This window comes from Zootermopsis nevadensis, unplaced genomic scaffold (assembly GCF_977971745.1).
Source record: "Zootermopsis nevadensis isolate Lab colony 2312 unplaced genomic scaffold, Znev_1.0 Znev_ptg000004l, whole genome shotgun sequence".
NCBI classification, from domain to species: Eukaryota; Metazoa; Arthropoda; class Insecta; order Blattodea; family Termopsidae; genus Zootermopsis; species Zootermopsis nevadensis.
The window spans coordinates 6,933,223-6,956,732 of record NW_028259136.1 but is presented as its reverse complement, the minus strand read 5'-3'; the positions used below and the strand labels follow the sequence as shown (position 1 = coordinate 6,956,732).

Here is a 23,510-nt window from a genome sequence, read left to right as displayed (position 1 = left end):
GTATTTTTATTCGTAGAGTGCTTCAGCTCTTCGAACTGTAAACACGTGAAGCGAATGGCTCTTATTTAGCTTCGGAATTCTAGTAGATGAATCGCGGACAAGGTTCCAAATGCTTTGGGGTTAGATGTCATGCCTTATGGAGTGTTGCAGTGGAGTCGGAGCACATCTGGACCAGTTTGGTTCACTAGGGCAACCGTACGCGCTTACTTCATGGCACGCCTACATTGTTTTCCGTGGGGGTCTGCTACCGTAAAATAGCCAGGCAGCTTCTCGAGTAAACAAACCATCCTTGAGGTTTTCCTCAGCCTTGCAATAGATCACGACATCTTCATCTCCACCCCCTCTGGTCCACGTTTTATCTTCTCGTCTAATTCGACTCTGGATGTTCTTCGAAGTCGATAAAACTTTCGGGCTTTCTTTGAATGTTGAGCCGTGTAGTCTGGTAGTTAAACGACGTTTCGGAGGTACTTACTGCTTCCATCATCAGGGTGATAATTGCCCTGACACTTTCCGGTGCAATATCCCAGAAGGCTGTCATCTTCAACCTGTGTCTTGTTTCGCTTACGTTCAGATCAACTTATTTTTAGTTATAATTTACAAGAGGGACTGAGGAAAATAATGATAAACTTTACACTTCCTAACTAATCATGACTGTCGAATAACAAGTGAGCTTTCTTTCTATAATTAAATTTAAGTTTATAGTTTAGATGCGTCATGTTTGTGTTTTCAATTCATACATATATTTATTCTTCAAGTCTATACACAAACTATATTAATATTGATGTTAAAAATTAAAATTGATATAAATATTTCGCGCTATTCATCGTTTCCTCGATGTTACAATTTGCGCTATATATTACAACATGTTTCGATGTCTCAGCATCATCTTCAGGTTTTATTTTTAAAACTATTCAATATTTTTTAATGCACGCTTTTCAGTATTTGTAGATTGTAGGTTGTAGTTGTGGATGTTCCTTTTATTCTTCTGATTCTTTTGCATATTATGTGGTGTATTATGTTATTTGTTCATTATTTCTGTGAAATTATCAACAATATAATTAACATTATTAATATTATTTATATGTAAATGAGTTTGGATATTGTTATAAAAATTCACTATAAACATAGAAACATGTATATGTATGAATTAAATTTAAGTTTCTTAGCTTGTCTACTATATTAATGAGGGATCTGTTAATTATCGCACTCTTTTTCTTTAATTGCGTGATATTTATGAATGCCTGTGAATTTGCAGGCGGAGTTGACTCAATTGTAGGCAAGTCGGCGTGAGTGTCAAGCTTTCATCCTGAAAACCAACTGACCGTCGCCCTGATGATGGAGACTGTAATCACTTCTGAAACGTCGATCAACTTCTATGTGACCGTACGGCACAACATCCTAGATAGCTGCTAAATTTATTTTGTAAAAGTCAAATGGCACTTATATTTAGGTGAAACTTTTAATTATCATTTTGACATGGGATGTTTCGTGAGAAGAAGTTTGTTTGTTTTGACTTTAAAGTAATAAAAATCGGCCAAGCTTTCTTGGAAGGCGTATAAAACAGAGGCTGACGCCGAGGGTTGTAAAGACTCGACTGCTTCACCGCGTTTTGCACTCAGACTGTCTTTAAGAAGCTGTAAAAGGTTACGACTGAGGCTGAAAAATCGTTACGTTTTGTTGAAGTTTGACGCCTTCTTCTGCGCGGGATGAAAACAATGGCGGATAGAAGTTTCAAGATGTGCCAGGTTTTCTCTCGCACGCCCCAAAGATAAAATTGCTCTGAAAGCGAGGATTTGCGTACTATTTTCGATGTTACGAAATGTTTAATTCGATTATGTTTAATACTTATGGACAGTACACGATGTACACAAAAGAATGGTGCGGTTTCAAAAGTTAATAAAAAAATTATTTCTCACCTGACGGTGTATGTTGTGCCCGTGTAAGGTGATAAATAATTTTTTTATTAACTTTTGAAACCTCGCCATTCTTTTGTGTACACCCTGTATAAGTAAAAAAATATTTTTTTCGTGAATTTTAAGAGGTTTCATTAAATGTAAAAGATAAAAATAGAATTATAAAACACATGTATATATTTATTCAATGTATGGAAACAATTACTCATACATAGCAAAATTGTACCCAGGCTGAATCCTGAGGGAATTGATAGTGGAGAAAATGGCGCTGACTGCTATGACTTGAATTCCTTGTGCATATCCTCAGACCCTCCATGGGAAGTAGCTTGAAATTATGTCAGAAATATTCTCTCTTTTACAGCTCTCGACTTCAGGTCCTTCGTAATTTTATAGGACTCTTCGCATGGGCCTATTTCCAGTTGATAAATAGCATTTACGCGACTTAGAATAGAGTGGGGGATATACAGGATGTCCTAAAAAGATATACACGAAGCAGCAAGTTTGGTGGCCGCTTGTCAGTTGCTCGCCGCTCTCGACTGTTCCACGAAGCTAACGATGGCCATCTTGAACACTGAACACTAGATATGCTGATTCACCAAGTGCCAATGCTGACGTATGTAATGATTTCACTTTATTGAATTCATTGAATTTGTTCGTACATCTTTTTGGGAAAAATGTATTTCTTTCTGTATCATTTTGCAGATGAACCCGGAATTTTGGGTTTGGGGTTGTTCACCGCGGGGGCTTTCATGCTACCACGTGCAGACCGCCGTCATATTGAATTGGTGCGGGGAAATTTTTTCCTGGGATAAAGCGACCGGAGCGCGAAGTAGACCACGTGGTGACGTCTAGAATATGTGGAGCTTGGTGCTTAGACGCAGGGATTTTACAGTGCGCATTTATTTCAAAGCCATTTAGAACTTCACGTCTTTGTAATATACAAATTGAAGCTTTAAATAAGTTGGTCGTTTGGTTTGGGGGGTTGGCATTCTTGGGTCTTTCGTTCGCTGACTCGGTTGTCGGATTGGATTGGTTAATTTTCTGATTAGTCATATAGTCGGTTACTTGGTTAAGCAATTATTTATTTAGTTACATTATATATTTGTACCTTGATTATAGCGACATCACAAGCCACTTTCTTTTATAATTTCACATACGCTGATTAAAATAGGTGCACACTGATACATATTAAAGCACTAACCCTTTCTCTGAAATCGACTTTTCAATCGACAAATCTGTAACTGACCTCTCTCTTTCATTTCAGATGTCCTAAGATGGGTTTATTTGTGGAGCTGCTTCGCGCGGCCGCCATATTGCTCATTCTGTGGCACGTCCGCGGATCGGATTTGTAAGTATTGTTGTTGTTGTTGTTACTGAATTTCGTTCTGAGTCGTGACAGCTCAGTGGAGAGACAGGCCTCGTCTCTCTGTTTCTGTCCCAAGATGACCAGAGGCTCTGTTAGTAGTGACTCGTGGGGCAACGTTGCAACAAATTTTCAGACAAATTTTAGTACATTCCAATATCGTCATGTGCAAGTGTCATCAATGAGACCGACGTTTCTTCAAGTAATTTTGAATTTGTTTTATGAATAATAATATGCGATTTTATGAAAGATTGAGGGCAGGAGAACTCTTGTTAAAATGGTTGGAAAACTTCAATGTTTATTTAGACGAGTGACAGTTTTATTCTAATCGTTCAGATAACTTCATCTTACATGCAGGGTCTTAGCGAAGAGATCCTTGTCCCCCCGACACCCTACTCCTCGAACCAAGGAAGTACCTCGCAGACCGAGGCTGCAGCTGAAAGCTACCCCCCCCCCCTCGGTCACCGTTAGAAAAATGTTCTACGAATATGCCATCATATGATAAAGATATTATATTCACGCATATGTGTAAGTATATATGATATAAACACACTTAAACTACGACAATATTTGGGTTAATGTTTTAAGTAGGACATTGCCCCGGAGAGACGGATTGGCAAGCCGCCACTGGGATAGGACGACTGTCTCTTCAGAGGGTAAAGGCGTGTCTTTGTTGTTGATTTTTTATTCCTGAGCCACGTGTGTCGTTTTCCACTTAGAATGCTCGCGTCTGTTGGAAAAATATTGATTCGTGGGTTTCCGATAGACGGTGTTAGAACTGCAGCGGTAGTCTGTCTAGTGAGATGCGAAGATACTAATAATTAAGTTGTGACTAAGAGACGTTAGCTTTATTATTATTTTTTTATTTAGTGTTCTGTCTGAGGACAGGTCCATATGAACAGGATCCTTCCATCCTTTTCTCGGACTGGGACCTGTTCATATACGTTCTTGGCAGATGATCCAGAAGTGGTTTGCCATTGCCTTCTTCTGTGTGTGAATGCCACGGAGAAACCGGGGAAGCCCCCGGAGGAAAACTCCGTGTTGCCTAGACCACGGCCTTGCCCAACACAAGTTATAAATTCGGGCACCGCCGGGAATCGAACCCGAGACCCCAGGATTACAAGGCCAGCGTTCTAACCGCTAGACCACCTCATCTTATTATTATTTAGTGTTCTGTCTGACGACAGGTCCATATGAACAGGATCCTTCCATCCTTTTCTCGGACTGGGACCTGTTCATATACGTTCTTGGCAGATGATCCAGAAGTGGTTTGCCATTGCCTTCTTCTGTGTGTGAATGCCACGGAGAAACCGGGGAAGCCCCCGGAGGAAAACTCCGTGTTGCCTAGACCACGGCCTTGCCCAACACAAGTTATAAATTCGGGCACCGCCGGGAATCGAACCCGAGACCCCAGCGTTCTAACCGCTAGACCACCGTGGCTATTACGTTAGCTTATTTAAAGGTATTTTCTGGAGTTACTAAGGAGAACCACGAAAACACTTTAGGTCAAGATACTGATAATTGAACCGGAATGTTTTATTTACCATAACACTGCAAAACAAAGGAACAAATAGGCAGACATTTCTCCTCTCATTTTAAAATGACATAATTTGAAGTGGAAATTGTGTGGTTATCGTGCCGTCATCTGGGGATATATAAATTGGGTCGATTCGTGTTTCTGAATAGAATGACATCTCCCAGTAGACTAACCACATGCATACGTATTATTTGGCGCGTGGAATTTGAAGTGAGTATGTACTCTGCGGTAAATGTCACCGGTTTAGATACCAAATTAATTGATACAGCGTCTTTAAATACGTAACCAAACACAGGATAGTCTGTCATGCCCAAAACCAACTTCATTGTAAACGAAGTCTTCTGGGCTGTTGTTCCTTGTAGTCTGGTACACGTTTGCCGACCCTGATGATGGAGGCAGCAAGAACCTCTGAGACGTCGATGAACTTCTTCCAGACAGCGGTCCAACAACTCAGAAGACAGCCATCCTCACATTTGAAACCGTGAGACCTGAGATGTTACCCGTGGGGTCACGTTAACAACACGTGAATGACCCAGCGCTGCACTGTCAGTGGGCAAAACGCAGTGAAAATAATGAATCATCGGCTTTCCACGTCTGAGGCTTAGCTGCCTTGTTACGGTCTCATCCCGTGGTTTATGTGATATCCCCAAAGTTCTTCGCCCATTTAGTTGGCAACGGAGAATTTTGAATTGGACTGTTAAGATGATCTTTAGAAGAACACGGGTTTTACAGTTGGTCCCCTTAATTCTGTATAAATTTCATAATTTGTTGTGTTTAATTCCTTCGTTAAGTAGCTGTAAATTCCTTTTATAATCCGAACGTTTATAGTTCGCTGTTCTCGTTATGACTTTCATCTCGTTTGCATATAGACCAGGCGCCGTTGCCAAAGTCAACATGAATTTTGCCAAAGTCTTTAAAACTTTAATCTCTGAAGGAAAACAGTGCGGATCTGCTCGTTAAACAACTCACTGCTTATATTCAAAGAGACGATCACTTAAGAAATTATGCTGTTTCAGATAAGGTATTTATAAACTGTGAGTAGATAAGGATTTGGAAGGAAAATTCCGTGGCCCATTTGAAGTTGTTCGCCAAAGAGACGGATGAAAACCACGAACATCTTAGAATCGTCGGTAAGCCATCGGAAATTCGAATGGAGTCTTCCCCCCCACTCCCTGCACAGATCGTTCGGTTATAGCATTTTGTGTCCAGATACATCAGCAGCTTTGACAACTCAGTTATGTGACGGGCTCCACGCGTGACCGAAGACTTAGAAAGTCCCTGTAGAGCTTTTCTTCGCCGAACCCAGTGCGATCTCGTCCCATCAATTCTCCTGCTATTCGACTTAAAATTGTGATTTTCAAGGTCTAAAGGCGGCCGGAGCTTGAAGCTGGGTACTGCCGGGCCTGTATGCTGTGATTTATTTTGACGTAAATACGTCTATATGGAAGGGTCAGTGTTATTCGGCAAAAAGTGTTACGAAAAAGGGAAATGAAAAAGTGTAACCTGGTTACCTAGAAAACGTCGTGTTTACTCGGCATTGTTGTTACCTAGGAAACGTTACATTACTTTACATTACATTCATCTACCACAGACCCATCTTAAGCGTAACTAATTCAAGTTAAATAAGCAATGTTTTAATCAAACTTGACTCAATTGTAAAGCATGTATAAAGGAAATATTTAGAATAAAGCCAATATATAAACTTCCTTTCCGTAAAGACGTATTTACGTCTAATTCTCCGGAACCGTGGTTCCACTGACAACTTTTTTATTTGTGGTTTATTTGTCTTCGCGGTTAGTAGTTCAGACAAAATAGCGAAGAATGATGGGATGATTAATGAATATTATTGGAAAAATATTTGCCGAAGTGGTTGTGACGTAATTTTAAAAGTATTAGCGTGTGTTGGAGGGTTTGAGGAAAGCCGGGAAACCTTAGGATTGCCGGTCTTCTGGCCGAGGTCTGAATGTGTGGACGATCCCTAGACAAGAGTGTAACCCGCGATCTCGCTTTTACCTCGATAATTATTCTGTGCGTAAACATTATGAAGGCCGAACTCTGTACTTGTGAGAACGTGATTGATTAACTATTTGCGTGCTGGATTTTGGAACTGCGGGCAACTTTTCTATTTGTTAGCTGCCACAAGGAAAGGACAAACGTTTCTTTCATTGGCTTCGCCGCGCTGCGCAGTTTGTGGTGTATTTCACGCACGCGCTGGTAGTTAACAGAACTCTCGTGCCACATATTATAAATTAAAGTAAGGTAATTAGCCATAATTGGCCTTTTAGCTTTGATCGCATTCTCTTCAAGGACGCTGACAATGGCTCAGGCTGTTTCGCGTCTGATTATAGGATCATTAATGAACTGGTAAGGATGTAGAAGGAGTGGTTAGTACTCCTGGTTCGTATTCTGGAGGCTTCTTGTTCAAATCTTTGTTCAGTTGCTGGCTTTCCTGATTAGTTATACACTCCAACAACTTATTTGCATTGTACTTTGAAATAGACCACTACCTTTTTCTTCCAAATTATTTTTAGTTATTCATTTACATAATTACTGTGGCATTCGACGATGCATAATGGATTGGAAGGAGTCGTAAAATAATCCTAGAATCGCTCAATCATTCAGTGACATTTTTCAGTCGTCAAAGGAGATATTTAAGGTTGTAGCCCCCATGTAGTATGGTAGAAGTTCGCCGATAATGATGCTGCGATGATGGAGGCAGTATGGGCCTCTGGAACTTTGGTAAACTTCTGGCATACTACACGGCGCTACATCCCAGTCGACGGCCATCTTCGGACTCGCCGCTGTGGAGACCTGAGATCGTATCAAACGAGATATCGTAAGTTGTGTGAGAGATCGTCCCTTAGCCGTCCGAGTATGCCAGTGTCTTGGTCTGGGGTTGATATCTCTTCTTTGTGGTATGAAGTCTTTGTTACTTCAACCCTGATTATGGAGGCAGAGACGGTTTCCGAAAAACTACGTATGAATTCTTTTCTCACATGTCTGATCGTCAGAGAAAACTTCATTGAATTCAGTCGCCTTGAATGATTCAAATTTCATCCACTGTGCGGTCAAGGTCTCTGATTACTACTACAGTCTAATTTTATATTTATGAGCTGTTGATAATTATAACTTTTCTGTTTCAGTTTTGAAGAAGGCAAGTCGGATAAAGAAATTCTGGACAATCTATTAGTGACCACCCGATATGACAAAAGACTTCGTCCAACAGTTCAAGGTAAGTTGAGTTCAAAATCTATTAATTTAATTTGAGTTTACTTTCTTTTGTAAAATTCAATAACTTTGTTATTCTGTTTCGTAGCGTCATCACATTGGTACGTGGTTTGCATTAATGTTGCCATCGGCTAACACGCTCCGGGTCTCCAGACCTGGAACTGTAAAAGTTGGGCTTGGTCGAGATGGCAATATTTGTTGCTGAATGCAAGTCTTTCTCGGGCAGATTGCCTTTTTTTTTTTTAATTTTGTATAAATCCAAGAGCAAATGTTTCGCGTGTTGAATTGTGATACAAATGCTGTCCTACAAATTAAACAAAAAATAATTTCGCGGTGATCCAGTAATCTCATTTTTTGAAGTTAATGATGATGATTTTGTCGTAAATTATCGTTGGTGCCATGTTGGTCCAAACGTCACGTATTTTAAACCATGCTCCTGTCTAATATTGTACTGATTCCAACAATTCCTGAGTTTAAATATATTGCTAGACTTACATCTTTAAAATACAATGATTAATATGTGTATTCTACAACTTGCTTTGACATTTCAATAACTCTTTATGTCTTTCTCAGTGTTTTTGTGGGTTTCATATGACTCCCTCAAAATAAACAGCCACCATTTCGCTAACAGCATTATCCAGTTGATCTTTCAAATGGCAAAGTTTTGTGTTTTCTTTGCGGTAAGAACTGGTTTCTTAAATAAAGTAGAACTCCGATTATTCTTTGTAATTGAGGGAAGGAGAAACCCAGGTCAGTGTAAATTATGTTTTATTAGAATAACTAACTAACTAACTAGATGGCTTACCGAACCCGAAGGTTCATCACCGAATTAACCAAAGCCCTCCACCGGACCCTGTCCTGGGCCAACAAAATCCAGTTTCCTTCAACTCCTATCTCCCATAGATCCCGCCTGAGATTATCCTCCCATCTACGTCTAGGTCTCCCCAGCGGTCTCTTCCCTTCAGGTTTCCCAACCAGTACCCGGTGCACACCTCTTGTCCCATCCATGCGCGCTACATGTCCCGCCCATCTCACTCTTCTCGACTTAATCACCCTCACAATACTGGGGGAGCAGTACAGATTTTTAAGCTCGTCATTGTGCAGTTTTCTCCACGCCCCATCGTCTTCCCTCTTAGGCCCAAATATCCTCCTCAACACCCGATTCTCAAACACCTGCAATCTGTGTTCCTCCCTCTGAGTGAGAGACCATGTTTCGCACCCATACAAAACAACAGGCAAGATTATTGTTTTGTATACTTTAATTTTCAGGTTCTTAGAAATCAGACGGGAAGACAAAATATTTTGGACTGAGAAGTAGCAAGCATTTCCGGAATTTAGTCTCCTCCTAACTTCCTCACAAGTATCATTTTGATTTGTTATTGTTGTTCCCAAATATTTGAACTTTGTAACCCTTTCAAAGGATTTATTAGCCACCCTAAGATAATTTTGCCCGCCTGTCTTCTGATGACGAGATACTAACATGTACTTAGTTTTTTCTGAATTTACTTCCAGCCCCACTTGTCTACCAGCCTCTAGTAAAACTTCTGCGTTCCTCTTTATTGTATTTATATCGTCCCCCAATAAATTAACATCATCAGCATATGCCAATAGCTGATGTGTCCCATTCAATTGCAAACCCTCCTGCCTACCTTGGACCTTCCTGATGGCGTATTCTAGCGCAAAGTTAAAGAGCAAGGGAGACAAAGCATCTCCTTGTTTTAGACCGTTCTTGATGAGGAATGTCTCAGATACATATTTACCTACTCGAATTTTGCTACAGGTTTCATTTAAGCACATTTTTATTAGACCCACTAGCTTCTTTGGTATACCAAATTCAATAAGAATATTATATAGCACTTCTCTCTTCACAGAGTCATAGGCTTTTTTGAAATCTATAAATAACTGATGTACGGTCCCACCGAACTCCCATTTTTTCTCTAGTATCTGACGAATGCAAAAGATCTGATCAATCGTTGATCTGTTTCGTCTGAACCCACACTGATGATCCCCAATAATTTCATTCGCATATGGGGTTAACCTTGCCAAAAGAATGTTGGATAGAATTTTGTATGAGGTTGATAGCAGAGATATTCCTCGGTAATTACCACACTCAGTCTTGTCCCCCTTCTTATGAATAGGAATAATTATGGATTCCTTCCACTGTTGTGGCATCTCTTCCTTATCCCAAATTAACTGAATAAGCTTATGGATCCTCATATGCAACCCTTTGCCACCTGCTTTAATTAATTCGGCCGGAATCTGGTCAATTCCTGGAGATTTATAACTTTTCAACTTCCCAATGGCTAGTTCCACTTCATCTAAGCTAGGTTCTGGCACCAACAGTTCAGCTGTATGCATTTTAATCTGTCTAATATCACCAGTATTATGAACATTTAAGAGCTCGCTAAAGAAATTTTTCCACCTATTCACAATTTTTATTGGATCTGCAAGCAAATTGCCACTATCATCCTTTACCAAATTGGTCTGGGGTTGATATCCTTTCTTAAAGTTATTAATGCCTCTGTACAGGTCTCTGATGTTTTTTTCCTTATTATTTGTCTCAAGTTCAGCAATTTTGCCCTTCAGGTATTCCCTTTTCTTAGTCCTAAAGGTTCTACTAGCCTCACGTCTCACGTTACATAGATTATCCGCATTTGTTTTGTTTGGGTCCTGCAACCATTGAAATTTTGTTTGCTTCCTTCGATCTATTAATTTTGAACATTCTTCATCAAACCACGGTTTATTTTGCTTTCTCCTGTAGTATCCTAGTTTCTCTTTTGCTGAAATTTTGATGCAGTTTCTGACATTTTCCCACTCCCTGTTGATGTCCACACTTTCATTATCCTCATTTGCCTCTAAAATTTGAAACCTATTCGAAATTTCAACTTGATATTGTTCCTTTGCCTCTCCCTCACTTAATTTTTTCAAATCAAATCTTTCTGTGTCAAAATTTTGTTTAGTTCGTCTACTTACTGAAAGCCGCTCCCTCACTTTTGCTACCACCAGATAATGATCAGTGTCGCAATCTGCTCCTCTGAATGATCTCACATCAATTACATTTGTCTGCCTTCTCTTATCTACTAAAACATGATCTATTTGATTGTGTGTTCTGCCATCTGGAGAAGTCCAAGTGTATTTATGAACATCACGGTGTGGAAATTTTGTACTTTTTACAATTAAATCTTTTGACGTAGCGAAGGTTACTGCTCTAAGACCGTTATCATTACTAAGTGCATGGAGACTCTCGCTGCCTATTGTGGGTTTGAAGATATCCTCCCTCCCAATTTTTGCATTGAAATCTCCTAGCAGAATTTTCATGTGATACTTGCCAAATGTATCAAATACTGATTCCAATTCTTCATAAAAGCTATCCTTGATATCATCGCTTTTGTCTTCAGTTGGGGCATGAACATTAAGGACAATGATGTCGCACCAACGTCCTTCCAAAATTACGTAAGACAACCTGTCACTAACAAATTCTACTCTCTTAACTGCTGCCCTAATTCTGCTATGAACAAAAAAACCCGTCCCTAGCTGATGATTGTCATTCCCCTTTCCATAGAAAAATGTAAAATTGTCCACTGGGATCATGCCCTCCCCCTCCCATCGCACTTCCTGCACTGCCACTAAGTCTAACTTATAATTCCCTAATTCCCTACACACTGATTTCAGTGCCCCAGCCCTATAGAGGCTCCTAATGTTCCAAGTACCAAATCTCATGTCCTTTTTCAATTGCCGTGGTCGTGCCAAAGAGTCCGTCCTGATCCGAGGCTTGGTTGATTTTTTCGTAACACATATTTTTTTTAAAGGTGAAAGGTTGTTAGCCCTACACCCAACCCCCAACCTGGAGGACCAGGGTATCACTCTTAGTCTAGCGCATCTCCTTAGACCTGTCCGGCTTGGGTGACCCTACCATGAGCCGAAGCTCAGGCCGGCATAGCCCTAAGGGTCATTTGAGCACGCAAGCCTCCTCACCCGGCAGATTGCCTTCGACAAGGTGGTGATACCTTCGAGAAGGTTTTATTAGAATATTTTATTAAAATGGAAACTTATATTTGTACATCGCAAAACATACACAAAAATACCAAATATTCTTTCTTAAAGTTGATGAGTCAAATTCCAGTTTATATAAGACAGTGGTACGAGTAGTTAAGAGAAATATAATTACGTATTAGAGACAATCTGAGGTCCCGGATAACCGGCACTGTACTGAAACCTGGTCTTAAGAGTGAAGAACTTCGATTGAAGGTGTTTGAGAACAGAGTCCTGAGAAGAATATTTTGACCTGAGGGGGTGAAAATTAATGATAATATTTATATTTTTCACTTCTGCTAGTCACCAAATGCTATTAGGATACACACATAAAGAACGATGGGATGAAGGGGGCACGCATGAGAGACAAGAAATGCATGTAGTGTTTTCGACGGTAAATCTGGGATGAAGAGACAGCTTTGAAGACGTGGACGTAGATGGAAAAATAATATTTTAAAATGGTCTTAAAACAGTAGGGTGGAAGGTTGTAGACTCAATTCGTCTGGCTCAGGACAGAGACCAGCAGCGAGATCTTTTTAACACAGTAATGGGTTTTTTTTTTTGGTTGTATGTAGAACGATAAAAACTTTGACTTTCCTCAAGAAATAAAGGTGTATTTTGGAATATTTCTGGGTGGCATAACGTCCATACCAGAGCCGGGATAGCTCAGTCAGTATAGTGACTAGCTACGGGCTGGACGACCGGGGTTCGATCCCCGACGGGGGCAGAGGATTTTTCCTCTAGCCTCTGCGTCCAGACCGGCTCTGGGGCCCACCCAGCCTCCTCTACAATGGGTACCGGGGTCCTTTCCCGGGGGTAAAGCCGGCCGGGGCGTGACGCTGACCACTCACCCCCATCTAGTGCCGAGGTCAAGCGCCTACATGGCGTATAGTGGGACAAACTTTACTTTTTACGTCCATACCAAATTTCATGAAAGTTTGTCCAGTCATTCGTTAGTTATTACGTATGTACAGATGGACATGAGTCATGACGTCACACGCGGCTTGTTCATGCGCTGAGCATCCGTCAAGTTCGTGTTACAAGTTGCAGGGAAACAGAACGCACTCACGTGTCAGCGGCTTGCTTCACGCTACATTGCCTTTGTTATCCTTGTGCCTTAGTCCTTTTTTGCAGTGATGTGGTCCGAGACCACTTTTTCGCATCAGTACGTGTCTTAAGATGTTCTTAGCTTTAGGTAAATCGTAAAAAATCGCTTCTTAACCCGTGTTTTAAAGAGCTTTCTCATTTTATGTGCGCGTGTACTGCCATCATTTCGTGGTAATAAATCTATGTGATCAAAATCCTACAATAAAAACAGTCCATCAAGTATTAACCTTGGATTTACTTCGGTGGTGTATGCAATCCACTGCACTGTTCAAGAGACTGGGCTTTAATTCAGCTTTTATTAATCTGTTCAACATTATACGTCTGGTCCATCTTGGTATTAATCTGCCCGCCATGTTTGGGAAATGTTTGAAGCATTTGTGTTAAGTGTACATTTGAAATATAATAACAGATGTGTCCAAGTGCTTTTCTCGCCTGTGACGCTGAATGTGTTCATTTGATTAAGTTTAGATCAATATTTTAATATTTTCCGTCAAATCACAATTTTTAATAAGATAATAAAATATAAAATATTTAAAATATCATTTCACGTTCCGCATCGAATGATCGATTTACAAATTGGAACGTTTTTTACGTGAAATGATATTTTAAATATTTTATTATCTTATTAAAAATTGTGATTTGACGGAAAATATTAAAATATTAACCTAATTCACAATATGACGCAAATATACTACCTTATAAGTTTATATCACCAATTCAGGAGTACGTAAGATAAAAATGCTTATAACTTTACATTAGCTCGATAGCCGTGTTTCAGGCATGGTTTGGAGGTCACGTGATGGAGATGGTCAGAATTGAAACTGAATCTAATAGACACGTTACTGTGTTTAATATTAACATAGAGCACGTGCTTAAATTTCTGACATAATTTCGTTTTTAGCATGTATTTTTATTATGTAGGAGATATTTTTACGTGCTAAATTTTATTCAATTTCGATAACGTCTCTTGCATGAAGTGAGCACATTTGCGTCTATTACACAATTTATCACCGATCTGTTATAATATTGTGTGTCTATGAGCACATTGTAGATGAGCATTATTTTCTCAGTGTTTAATTTTATTTAAGGGTAAGTTCTTCGTAATACTGAATGTTTTAGGGATGATCACAGGAGACTATATCCAAAATTTCTGCTCTGATAATCATGTAATTAGGTGTTAAATAAAATGTTATGGTTTTTAAGAATTTTTCTTATTATTGTACTGGCATGTGAGTGCCATATTTATAAATAACTCCAGATCGGACACGGCGTAAAAATAAACCAAATTATATGTCCTCTTCTGATTCTCATTACTTTATAGTAAATGTTAGAATTGAGATATTGTCTTTAGAGGGTTATTTCCTTTGTTTCAAGACAAAAATTTCAGATAAAATACGTTTCTGTGGTAAAAAAATAACTCTTTAACATGAATTAGTTGAAAATGAAAAATTATTGTTGTTGTTACTGGTATATGCAATGGTATATTCTGTATTCCAGTGCTTGTTTTTGTGTAAATCTTTCGTGAAAATGAAGTTTTATGCAGACGTATTATGAATGTAGTCCAATGTAGACTCAGACTCTAATTTTGGCATCACCAGTTTTATAAAATATATTTCGTCTAGGTGAAGTTTAATTATATTAAGGAAGAATGTAATATATAACCCAGAAGATGACCATAAACATCATGAAAAAAAAACTTTTTCTCAGGTTCCCAATTTGGTTTATTTAAAAAAAATATATAGTTCTTAATGCACTCTACATTTTTACTTTCAGTGTTCTTGGATGAGAAGTCCAGTCTAAAAGACTATCTTGGAGGTGGGTTGAGGGGCGGGGGGGCAGACTCTGCTTTTGAGTATTCAGTTTTGATCGCTAGAGACCCCGGAACTTCTCAAAGAGCTCTGCGCATCTGTCTTGCGCATTTTAGGAGCCACTAAGTTTTGTCCCAGTTGCCATAACGGCAGCGTTGTCATGATTGTGTGGAATCGTGTCCAGTCTAAACATTTATCTTCAAAGGGAAACAGAATTATCGTATTGTTCTAATATTATAGAAAATATAAGCCATTTTGTCTGAGCAATGTGCCATAAAATTTTAAATTATATTTTCCTTCTCATTACAATATCGAAGATGTAATTGTCATATTATTTAACTCTTCCCCATTAAATGTCTCAATACTATTTACTGTGATTATAACATTAAATCAAGTTTTTTCGTCATTAAAGTAAGAAAGATCTAATTTCTTTGTGAACTAAGTCTTCTGAGTCAGATTTTCATGGGAAATATTTAATTTTTATTGTGTAATTAAAATTGCGTTCTGCATTATCACTCACTACGTTTCTTTAAACAGTTGACTTAAAAATTGTCGTAAAATTGTTTATTTTGTCTTGAATAGTGACTTTCTGTTAAGTATGGTAATTTATTAGTCAGTATGGCGGTTCTCTGCAGCCATTTCTCTCAACTTTCTCTGAATCCCGAAGAACAGTTACATTTACAGTGGCACATGTCACAATTGCATTGATGTTCCAAGTCGCATTTGTCGCTTGTCAAGTGACTGATTCTGTCATCAGTTAAAATTTTTGTTGCAAAAACCTAAAAAAAAACCGCCACGGTGGTCTAGCGGTCTCGGGTTCGATTCCCGGAGGTGCCCGAATTTATAACTTGTGTTGGGCAAGGCCGTGGTCTAGGCAACACGGAGTTTTCCTCCGTGGCATCCCAACAATTACTCCATTCACACACAGAAGAAGGCAATGGCAAACCACTTCTGGATCATCTGCCAAGAACGTATATGAACAGGTCCCAGTCCGAGAAAAGGATGGAAGGATCCTGTTCATATGGACCTGTCGTCAGACAGAACACTAAATAATAATAAGATGAGGTGGTCTAGCGGTTAGAACGCTGGCCTTGTGATCCTGGGGTCTCGGGTTCGATTCCCGGCGGTGCCCGAATTTATAACTTGTGTTGGGCAAGGCCGTGGTCTAAGCAACACGGAGTTTTCCTCCGTGGCATCCCAACAATTACTCCATTCACACACAGAAGAAGGCAATGGCAAACCACTTCTGGATCATCTGCCAAGAACGTATATGAACAGGTCCCAGTCCGAGAAAAGGATGGAAGGATCCTGTTCATATGGACCTGTCCTCAGACAGAACACTAAATAAATAAAATAAACAGAGAAAGAGGCTAGTTAAATGTCTAATGTTTTATAAAGCTGCTGTAAATGTGATTTTTCTTCAGGAGGTTTGGTGATACGTGTGAGAGCATTTCTAGTGTAGTGGGCACGCTGTTGTGTTGCAGATGCTGATTTTTGCTGCGGGATGCGGTCACCATCAGACCCTCGGACCCCGGGCTCTCCCCGGAAACACCTTCCCGGTCCGTCTCTCACCATTCGCTCTCATACATCTCTCTCTCTCTCTCTCTCTCTCTCTCTCTGTCTCTTTCTTTTTATGATTTTGTCGCTTAGTGCCTGTTTGTTACTCTGTCTGTGTTTGCGTGCATTTGAACGATTTGATCAGTGTTTCCTTCGTGAACGCACCCGTGGCATTTGAGGACCCTGATCTCGGCGGTAGGGGTAGATTCCACCCTCTCCTGACGATGCACATGAACGCATGGCTTCTGTTGTTGGTGGCGAAGTCAAGCGACGCTGTATCAAAGTTGTTTCTTGTTGCATGATCTCATCACAGTGTAGCATTGAGATGACAGGGTACTTCTTAAAGATGGCTACAAAAATGGAAGTTAAGGACTATTTCTATCTTTCTAAAGTAGAACTTCATCTGTTTAAGGATTGAATAAAAAATTTCTTGGATATTATCCATCGTCTAGTAAATATAAAAACGTAAAACGACGTTTCGGAGATGGGACTCTATCTCCGTCTTCAGGTTCCTACACAGTTGGGCCCACTAGATAGAGCTAATCCCTATCTCCGGTCCGAAACGTCGTTTTACGTTTTTATATTTACTAGACGATGGATAATATCCAAGGAAATTTTTATTCAATTGACTCTTCACCATCGTCAAGAAGTTTTAGATTTGATGTTTAAGAATTACTTGAGAAAGATGAAAATATTTAAATCCTCCGTGGAAAATGTTTAGTTTATTTCAGGTTAGTTTTTTTTTTCTATTCTTTTTGAGACAATATGTTAACGTGTCACACATCGGCATGGTACAGGTCCTCGAAGTTTACGAGGGTGAGTCAGAAAGTTTCCGCAATTGATTTTTTTGATTAAATAATACAGTGACAATGAATATGTACAATCGCATCATTTTTCGATAGAGTCCTCGCTCTTTTCAATGCACAGCTTATTCGATTTCTTCGTCAGTGGCGAAATGACGGTCTGTCAAAGAGTCTTTCAGTGGACCAAACAGGTTATAGAAGGTGTCAGATCAGGACCATACGGAGAATGTTCGAACACCTCCAAGTTCAGTTGGCGGAGGTTTTCAATGTTGTGGGCGTCAACTTTCGACAAAAGTCCTCGGTGTTTGGTTCGAATAACTGGTTTCAGCTGATACAGAAACATTTCACTATAACGAACACTGTTTAATGTTGTGCCCCTCGCTAGGTAATTTTCCAAAATTGGTTCCTGTGGATCCCAGAAAAGTGTAATTACATTTCTTGCAGATTTTTGGGTTTTGAACGATGTCGGATGTTAACTCTGCTACGACGACACATCAACTGGCCGGTCAGGGTCGAAAGTATTTCAAAATTACGTAGTGTTACAACAAGATGTAAAACAAATCAGTTGCTGAAATTTTCTGACTCACCCTCCAACATAATTTTCCGTTGTCTGAACCACATTTCTTTAGTATATGATAACACGCTGTAAATTTAATTTCTTGTTGGAAACAGATACAATTTAACATCGTAATCTATTAATTAATAAGATATGTTCATGTAAAAAGTAGAATGTATAATTCTGTTTATAGGATCTTAGTTGCATCTTGAAATTCTGAATGTTTTTGATTTACTAATTTGAGTTGGTAATGTATTTTGTAATTTGATCTTATAGTTATTACATTAATTTAAAGCACTTGTTCTGCGAAACTGAATATGGTGAACCAGCTTCTGGTGTGTGTAGTAATTATGATTGTGTTTTGTTTCAAATTTTATATATTTTCATGTAGTACAATATTTTAATTGATTTAATTAGGTATTAGAAGTATATTCATATCCCTGAAAAGCTGAGTACGTGAAGCATATCTCCGTGTACCATTAACTGTGTTCTCGGTGGAATTGTTTTATATCTCATAATCAATTAGTCCTTGTTCTTCATTCTAAATTAAGAAAAATGATAATGTTCATAAGTTCCAGGCGTGTGCAGCCACTACAGGCTAGCACACCTTCATTTTATGTTATTTTTAACATGTTTAACAATTTTTAGAGACTGCTATTACTTGATTGTGGTGGAAAATTTTGTCTGTTTTCTGTTCTACCATTATATTTTTTGTCATTGGAAGTTAATGAACATTATAAAGTTTACTTTGTCTAACATCGAAGTGTATTTTGCATTTTGGTTGCTGCCCCACGTAACGTATCAGTTAATTACATCTAAACAAAATAAATATGTGATATTTGGTAGCTCTTGTGTTATTTCGCACGTGACAAACCAAAGTACCATGAATCTCCACAAACATTCAAGAAGCAAGATCTCCATTAACTTTGTTCTTAACCTATTTTTAAAAGTCTTATTTTATTTAATCAGGTTTGAGTAAAGACAGATTGTGTAGACATTGCAACATTAAATTAAAATTAAATTATTTGGTTATTCCATCAAATCACAATGTATTTAAAATAAGATAATTAATATAATTAAAATATCATTCTGTGTTCCATATCGAATAATCGATTTACAATTTGAACAGTTACAACATGTTTCGGTTTTATTAAACCATCATCAGGTGTAAAATATTAAATTTAAAACTCAATTACAATTTTTTACAATTTTTCGTAGTGTAGTTTTTTGGAGGTCGTGTCCAGATATTTTCATATAATGGATCAACTTTATTGTTTGAAGTGATGCTTTTGATGTTTACATCGGTCAGAGATGAAATAGTAGACAACACAGTTGTGTCTGGAGGTGATCCAGAAGTATTACCGTATCCGATCAAGGTTTATTCATCTCTGACCGATGTAAACATCAAAAGCATCACTTCAAACAATAAAGTTGATCCATTATATGAAAATATCTGGACACGACCTCCAAAAAACTACACTACGAAAAATTGTAAAAAAAATTGTAATTGAGTTTTAAATTTAATATTTTACACCTGATGATGGTTTAATAAAACCGAAACATGTTGTAACTGTTAAAATTGTAAATCAATTATTCGATATGGAACACAGAATGATATTTTAATTGTTTTAATTATCTTATTTTAAATACATTGTGATTTGACGGAATAACCAAATAATTTAATTTTAATTTAATAAATCACAATATGACGCAACTACACTATCTTATTGCAACATTAATTGATGTTTGTTTGGTTACCTCTTGTTTATTGTTGGAATCATGCAATTGGAACACAAGCATCGTGATGAATTAACTTTTATATGGGGAAAGAAACGTCGTTGCTGAATTTGAGGTATTGCACTCATGTTAACTTATAGACAGAGGAAGTTTTTCTGTGGGCGTGCAGCATGGTTGTTGTGACGAGCACTCATTTCTGTTACGTTTGTGTTGCACTTTTGTTTCAGAGTTACATGGAGCTGTCTTGTGTTTGGTAACAAATTAATGTTAATCGGAATGTGAAAACGGTTTGTCCTTACAGATGAAAAGAATAGAGCAACGCAGTTCTCCCATCACATGAAATGTTATTACGTGTTTATTATTTACAAGAATTTACTAGACTTTTTGTTTCATAGCTAAATGTTGTTATCCTAATTTTTCTGTCGATAAGAGTCAGATATTTATAGCGCTAATTTTTAATTACATTTATATTTAAGACTTGAGGTTATCACAGCGGTGAGTATGAAGATTTCCGTCTTCTGGGTTGTTGCGCTGTGTAGTCTGGTCGAGTTCCACCAACGTTTCAGAGGTCATACTGCCTCCGTCATCAGAGTATGAAGATTTCCGTCTTCTGGGTTGTAGCGCTGTGTAGTCTGGTCGATGTTAACCAACGTTTCGGAGGTTATACTGCCTCCATCATCAGGGCGATGAGTATGAAGATTTCCGTCTTCTGGGTTGTTGCGCTGTGTAGTCTGGTCGATGTTAACCAACGTTTCAGAGGTCATACTGCCTCCGTCATCAGGGCACCCAGAAGATAGGAATCTTCATACTCATCGCCCTGATGACAGAGGCAGTATGACCTCTGAAACGTTGGTTAACATCGACCAGACTACATAGTGCAACAACCCAGAAGACGGAAATCTTCATACATTTCTATTCTTTGTCTCTGTTTAAAATGAGTATAAAAATTAAAGTCTTAGTATTTGTATGTGCAGTTTCATGCATTAAGTGCTGTTTGAGAACCTTTAAAATTCTAATTTTTTTTATAGATATACACTTTTGAGTTCTGTTCTGGGAACCAGAGAAAGGTGATATTGTGTATTCAATTGTAACCAAAGACTTGAATATTTTAAAATTATTATATTCGCATATCTGCCTTCCTTAAGTGACTGACACACGATTGAATTATAAGTTTTGTTTTTAACATCTTATTTATTAGCAAAAAGAAACCTGTGAATGTCTGAAGTTTTCTTCAAGTGCGAGTCCATGTTCTTGATAATGTTTGCTGTACAATAAGAGAAGGGCGAATTAGTTTATGTTGTGCACATTTGCGTATGTTGAACCATTTTGAAGCATTTGAGCAAAATTTTTGTTTTTTGAATAAACAATGTCTCTGTGGATGCTGCAAATGTTAATCTTTTCACTATTTTTTCAAATTGCATTTGTTTTCTTTCCTTGTGAATTTGTTGTTCGTGGACAGAAGCAAAGTGACATATTTCATCTACTACAACATAACACCGAATAACATTGAAAATTGGCATTGAATTATGACCTATTTCAATACTTGTTTGTGCAGGTCCAAAACCATTGAAGAAATTACATTATTTCAGAAGTTAAGATTGCAGTCTTTTAATAAGATAAGTAGTTTTATTATGCGTACAGTCTGAATTGTCTCTAATTTGTATCTACATTTTCATTTCTACCTCGTATTATGTGAATGGTTATTTTTCTTTGTTCCTGTTTATAATAAATTGTTTGAAGTTTTTACTTACTGTAGATAAAATATATGCAGCATTGTCATTTTAAATTTTCTTTTTATCTTAAAATCAGCTTAAATCCGAAGCAAACACATAGACATGGTTGTTCCGTAAGGTAAAGATTTATTCTTGAGTTCGAAGTTGAATGAGACTGCCTGGTTAAGATTTTGCTTGGAAGTTAGCAGAAACTCACGACATGTTTTGTTTCCTTTGTGTATTCACTGTATTTTTTATGCATTGTTATTGTTTCAGGAGGACCCTTGAGAGTAAATGTAAGCGTTCTCCTTCTCAGTCTTGCTTCTCCAGATGAGTCCAGTTTGGTAAGCACAGACTTTATATTACTTCCATTTTTTTGTAAAATGTAATCATTCCTATGATTTAAATCTACTATAAGGCAGTAATTTTCAACTTTTAATGATCACATGCCTGTAAAATAGTGAACCCGTGTACCGTTTTTGGTCCGACAGGTCACGCATTGCAGTAACATCCTGCAAAATCATTAATTTTAAAATTAAGTCAGCCAGTGGCTTCACAGTTGGACGTTTAAATTCCCTGTTTCAATTCAATAAAGATGTCTCACTTATAGCCTGGTGGTTGGTGGTTGGTTACTGTGGTCATTTGCATGTTGTATTGCAGAAATATGAAGTGGAGTTCCTTCTGCAGCAGCAGTGGTTTGACCCACGCCTCAAGTACTCCAACAAGAGCGAATACGAGTTTCTCAATGCAATCCACCACCACAACGACATCTGGCTGCCAGACACGTACTTCATTATGCACGGAGACTTCAAGGATCCACTCATTCCCGTTCATTTTGCTCTCCGTATCTACCGCAACGGAACTGTCTCTTACCTTATGCGGTATGAGTCACCATAATCAGTCATCAGATATTTTCGTAATTTGTATCGTAACTTACAAATATTTCACCAGCATTTGTTCTGATCATTATATTGACTATCTCCTCGTACAGTCTTCATGTAAAAAGTAAAGTAAAGTTTGTCCCGCTATACGCCATGTAGGCGTTTGGGGTGAGAGGAGGTATAGCTCCTCTCTTCCTTGACCTCGGCACTAGATTGGGGTGAGTGGTCAGCATCACGCCCCGGCCGGCTTTACCGCCGGGAAAGGACCCCCGGTACCCATTGTAGAGGAGGCTGGGTGGGCCCCAGAGCCGGTCTGGACGCAGAGGCTAGAGGAAAAATCCTGCCCCCATCGGGGATCGAACCCCGGTCGTCCAGCCCGTAGCTAGTCACTATACTGACTGAGCTATCCCGGCTCATACAGTCTTCATGTAAGATGATTAAAATTGTAAATCATTCCCAGGTTTAGATTTTTATAATATATCCTGATAAATACTTGTTCAATTTTATCAGTCTAATCACAATAAAATATTATTATTAAATATTAAAATATTACTATAATTAACATTTAAATATTTAAAATATAATAAATATATCCTGATAAAATTAAGTTTTATTTGAGTATTGAGGCCTTATTATAATTGTTAATTATGAATACAGATCGCTTCTGATTCACCGGCGTAAACCGAATCGGCGTAAATTGAAAATTTTTTATAATGTAAATTAATGGGAATGCAATGACATGCCTTCCCAGCACCCAAACATTGACGAGTAATATAATGGAATTACATTTAAAGCTCTGAAATAACGTAAATAAAATAAAGGGAATTTAAAAAATATATTTTATATGCTTACAATTGGCAATTCGTTGGTCTCCGCGATTGACTGAGATTCTTTCATGTGATTGATGTGTACAGTCATCTCTGCTGTTATGCGATAGTTGCATTCATGTAAGACGCCGACCTATAGAAAATCGAGTAGTAAAAATAACCCCGGTACCTCCGCAGAGATTAAATTAGTCCTTTGAAAGTTTAAAGCGCCAGGAATTAAATTTCATAAGAGCAAACTCGCATATGCAAAAGTTTGCATTTCACAAACAGCTTTTACCGATTCGTCGATCTCATTGGAGCAAATTCGCGTTAACGAAACATACGTAATTGCAGAGATGACTGTATTTATAATTTTTATTCAAAATCAGCGATGTAAGAATTACGATTTAGTATAAGAATCGGTACGAGAAACATTGTAAAACGTTATGAATAGTAGTAAAATATATATT

At 38.3% G+C, this 23,510-nt stretch overlaps 1 protein-coding gene across 15 annotated transcripts in view; it reads left to right on the top strand.

The window, feature by feature from the left end:
- The first annotated feature begins 2,196 nt into the window (after window positions 1-2,196).
- The window catches only part of pHCl-1 (pH-sensitive chloride channel 1), a 48,671-nt gene continuing 27,357 nt past the window's right edge, over window positions 2,197-23,510 (top strand). For 2 of the 15 annotated variants that reach the window (XM_087343007.1, XM_022086738.2), the window contains exons 1-6: window positions 2,200-2,526; window positions 3,178-3,261; window positions 7,957-8,045; window positions 16,473-16,547; window positions 21,630-21,697; window positions 22,014-22,234. In XM_087343007.1, coding sequence (XP_087199133.1) covers window positions 2,498-2,526; window positions 3,178-3,261; window positions 7,957-8,045; window positions 16,473-16,547; window positions 21,630-21,697; window positions 22,014-22,234 — 566 coding nt within the window. In that variant the 5' untranslated portion in view covers window positions 2,200-2,497. Of the gene's footprint in view, window positions 2,527-3,177; window positions 3,262-7,956; window positions 8,046-16,472; window positions 16,548-21,629; window positions 21,698-22,013; window positions 22,235-23,510 lie in introns of all 15 variants that reach the window. The other 13 variants (XM_087343011.1, XM_087343010.1, XM_022086734.2 and 10 more) reach the window with 12 other exon arrangements.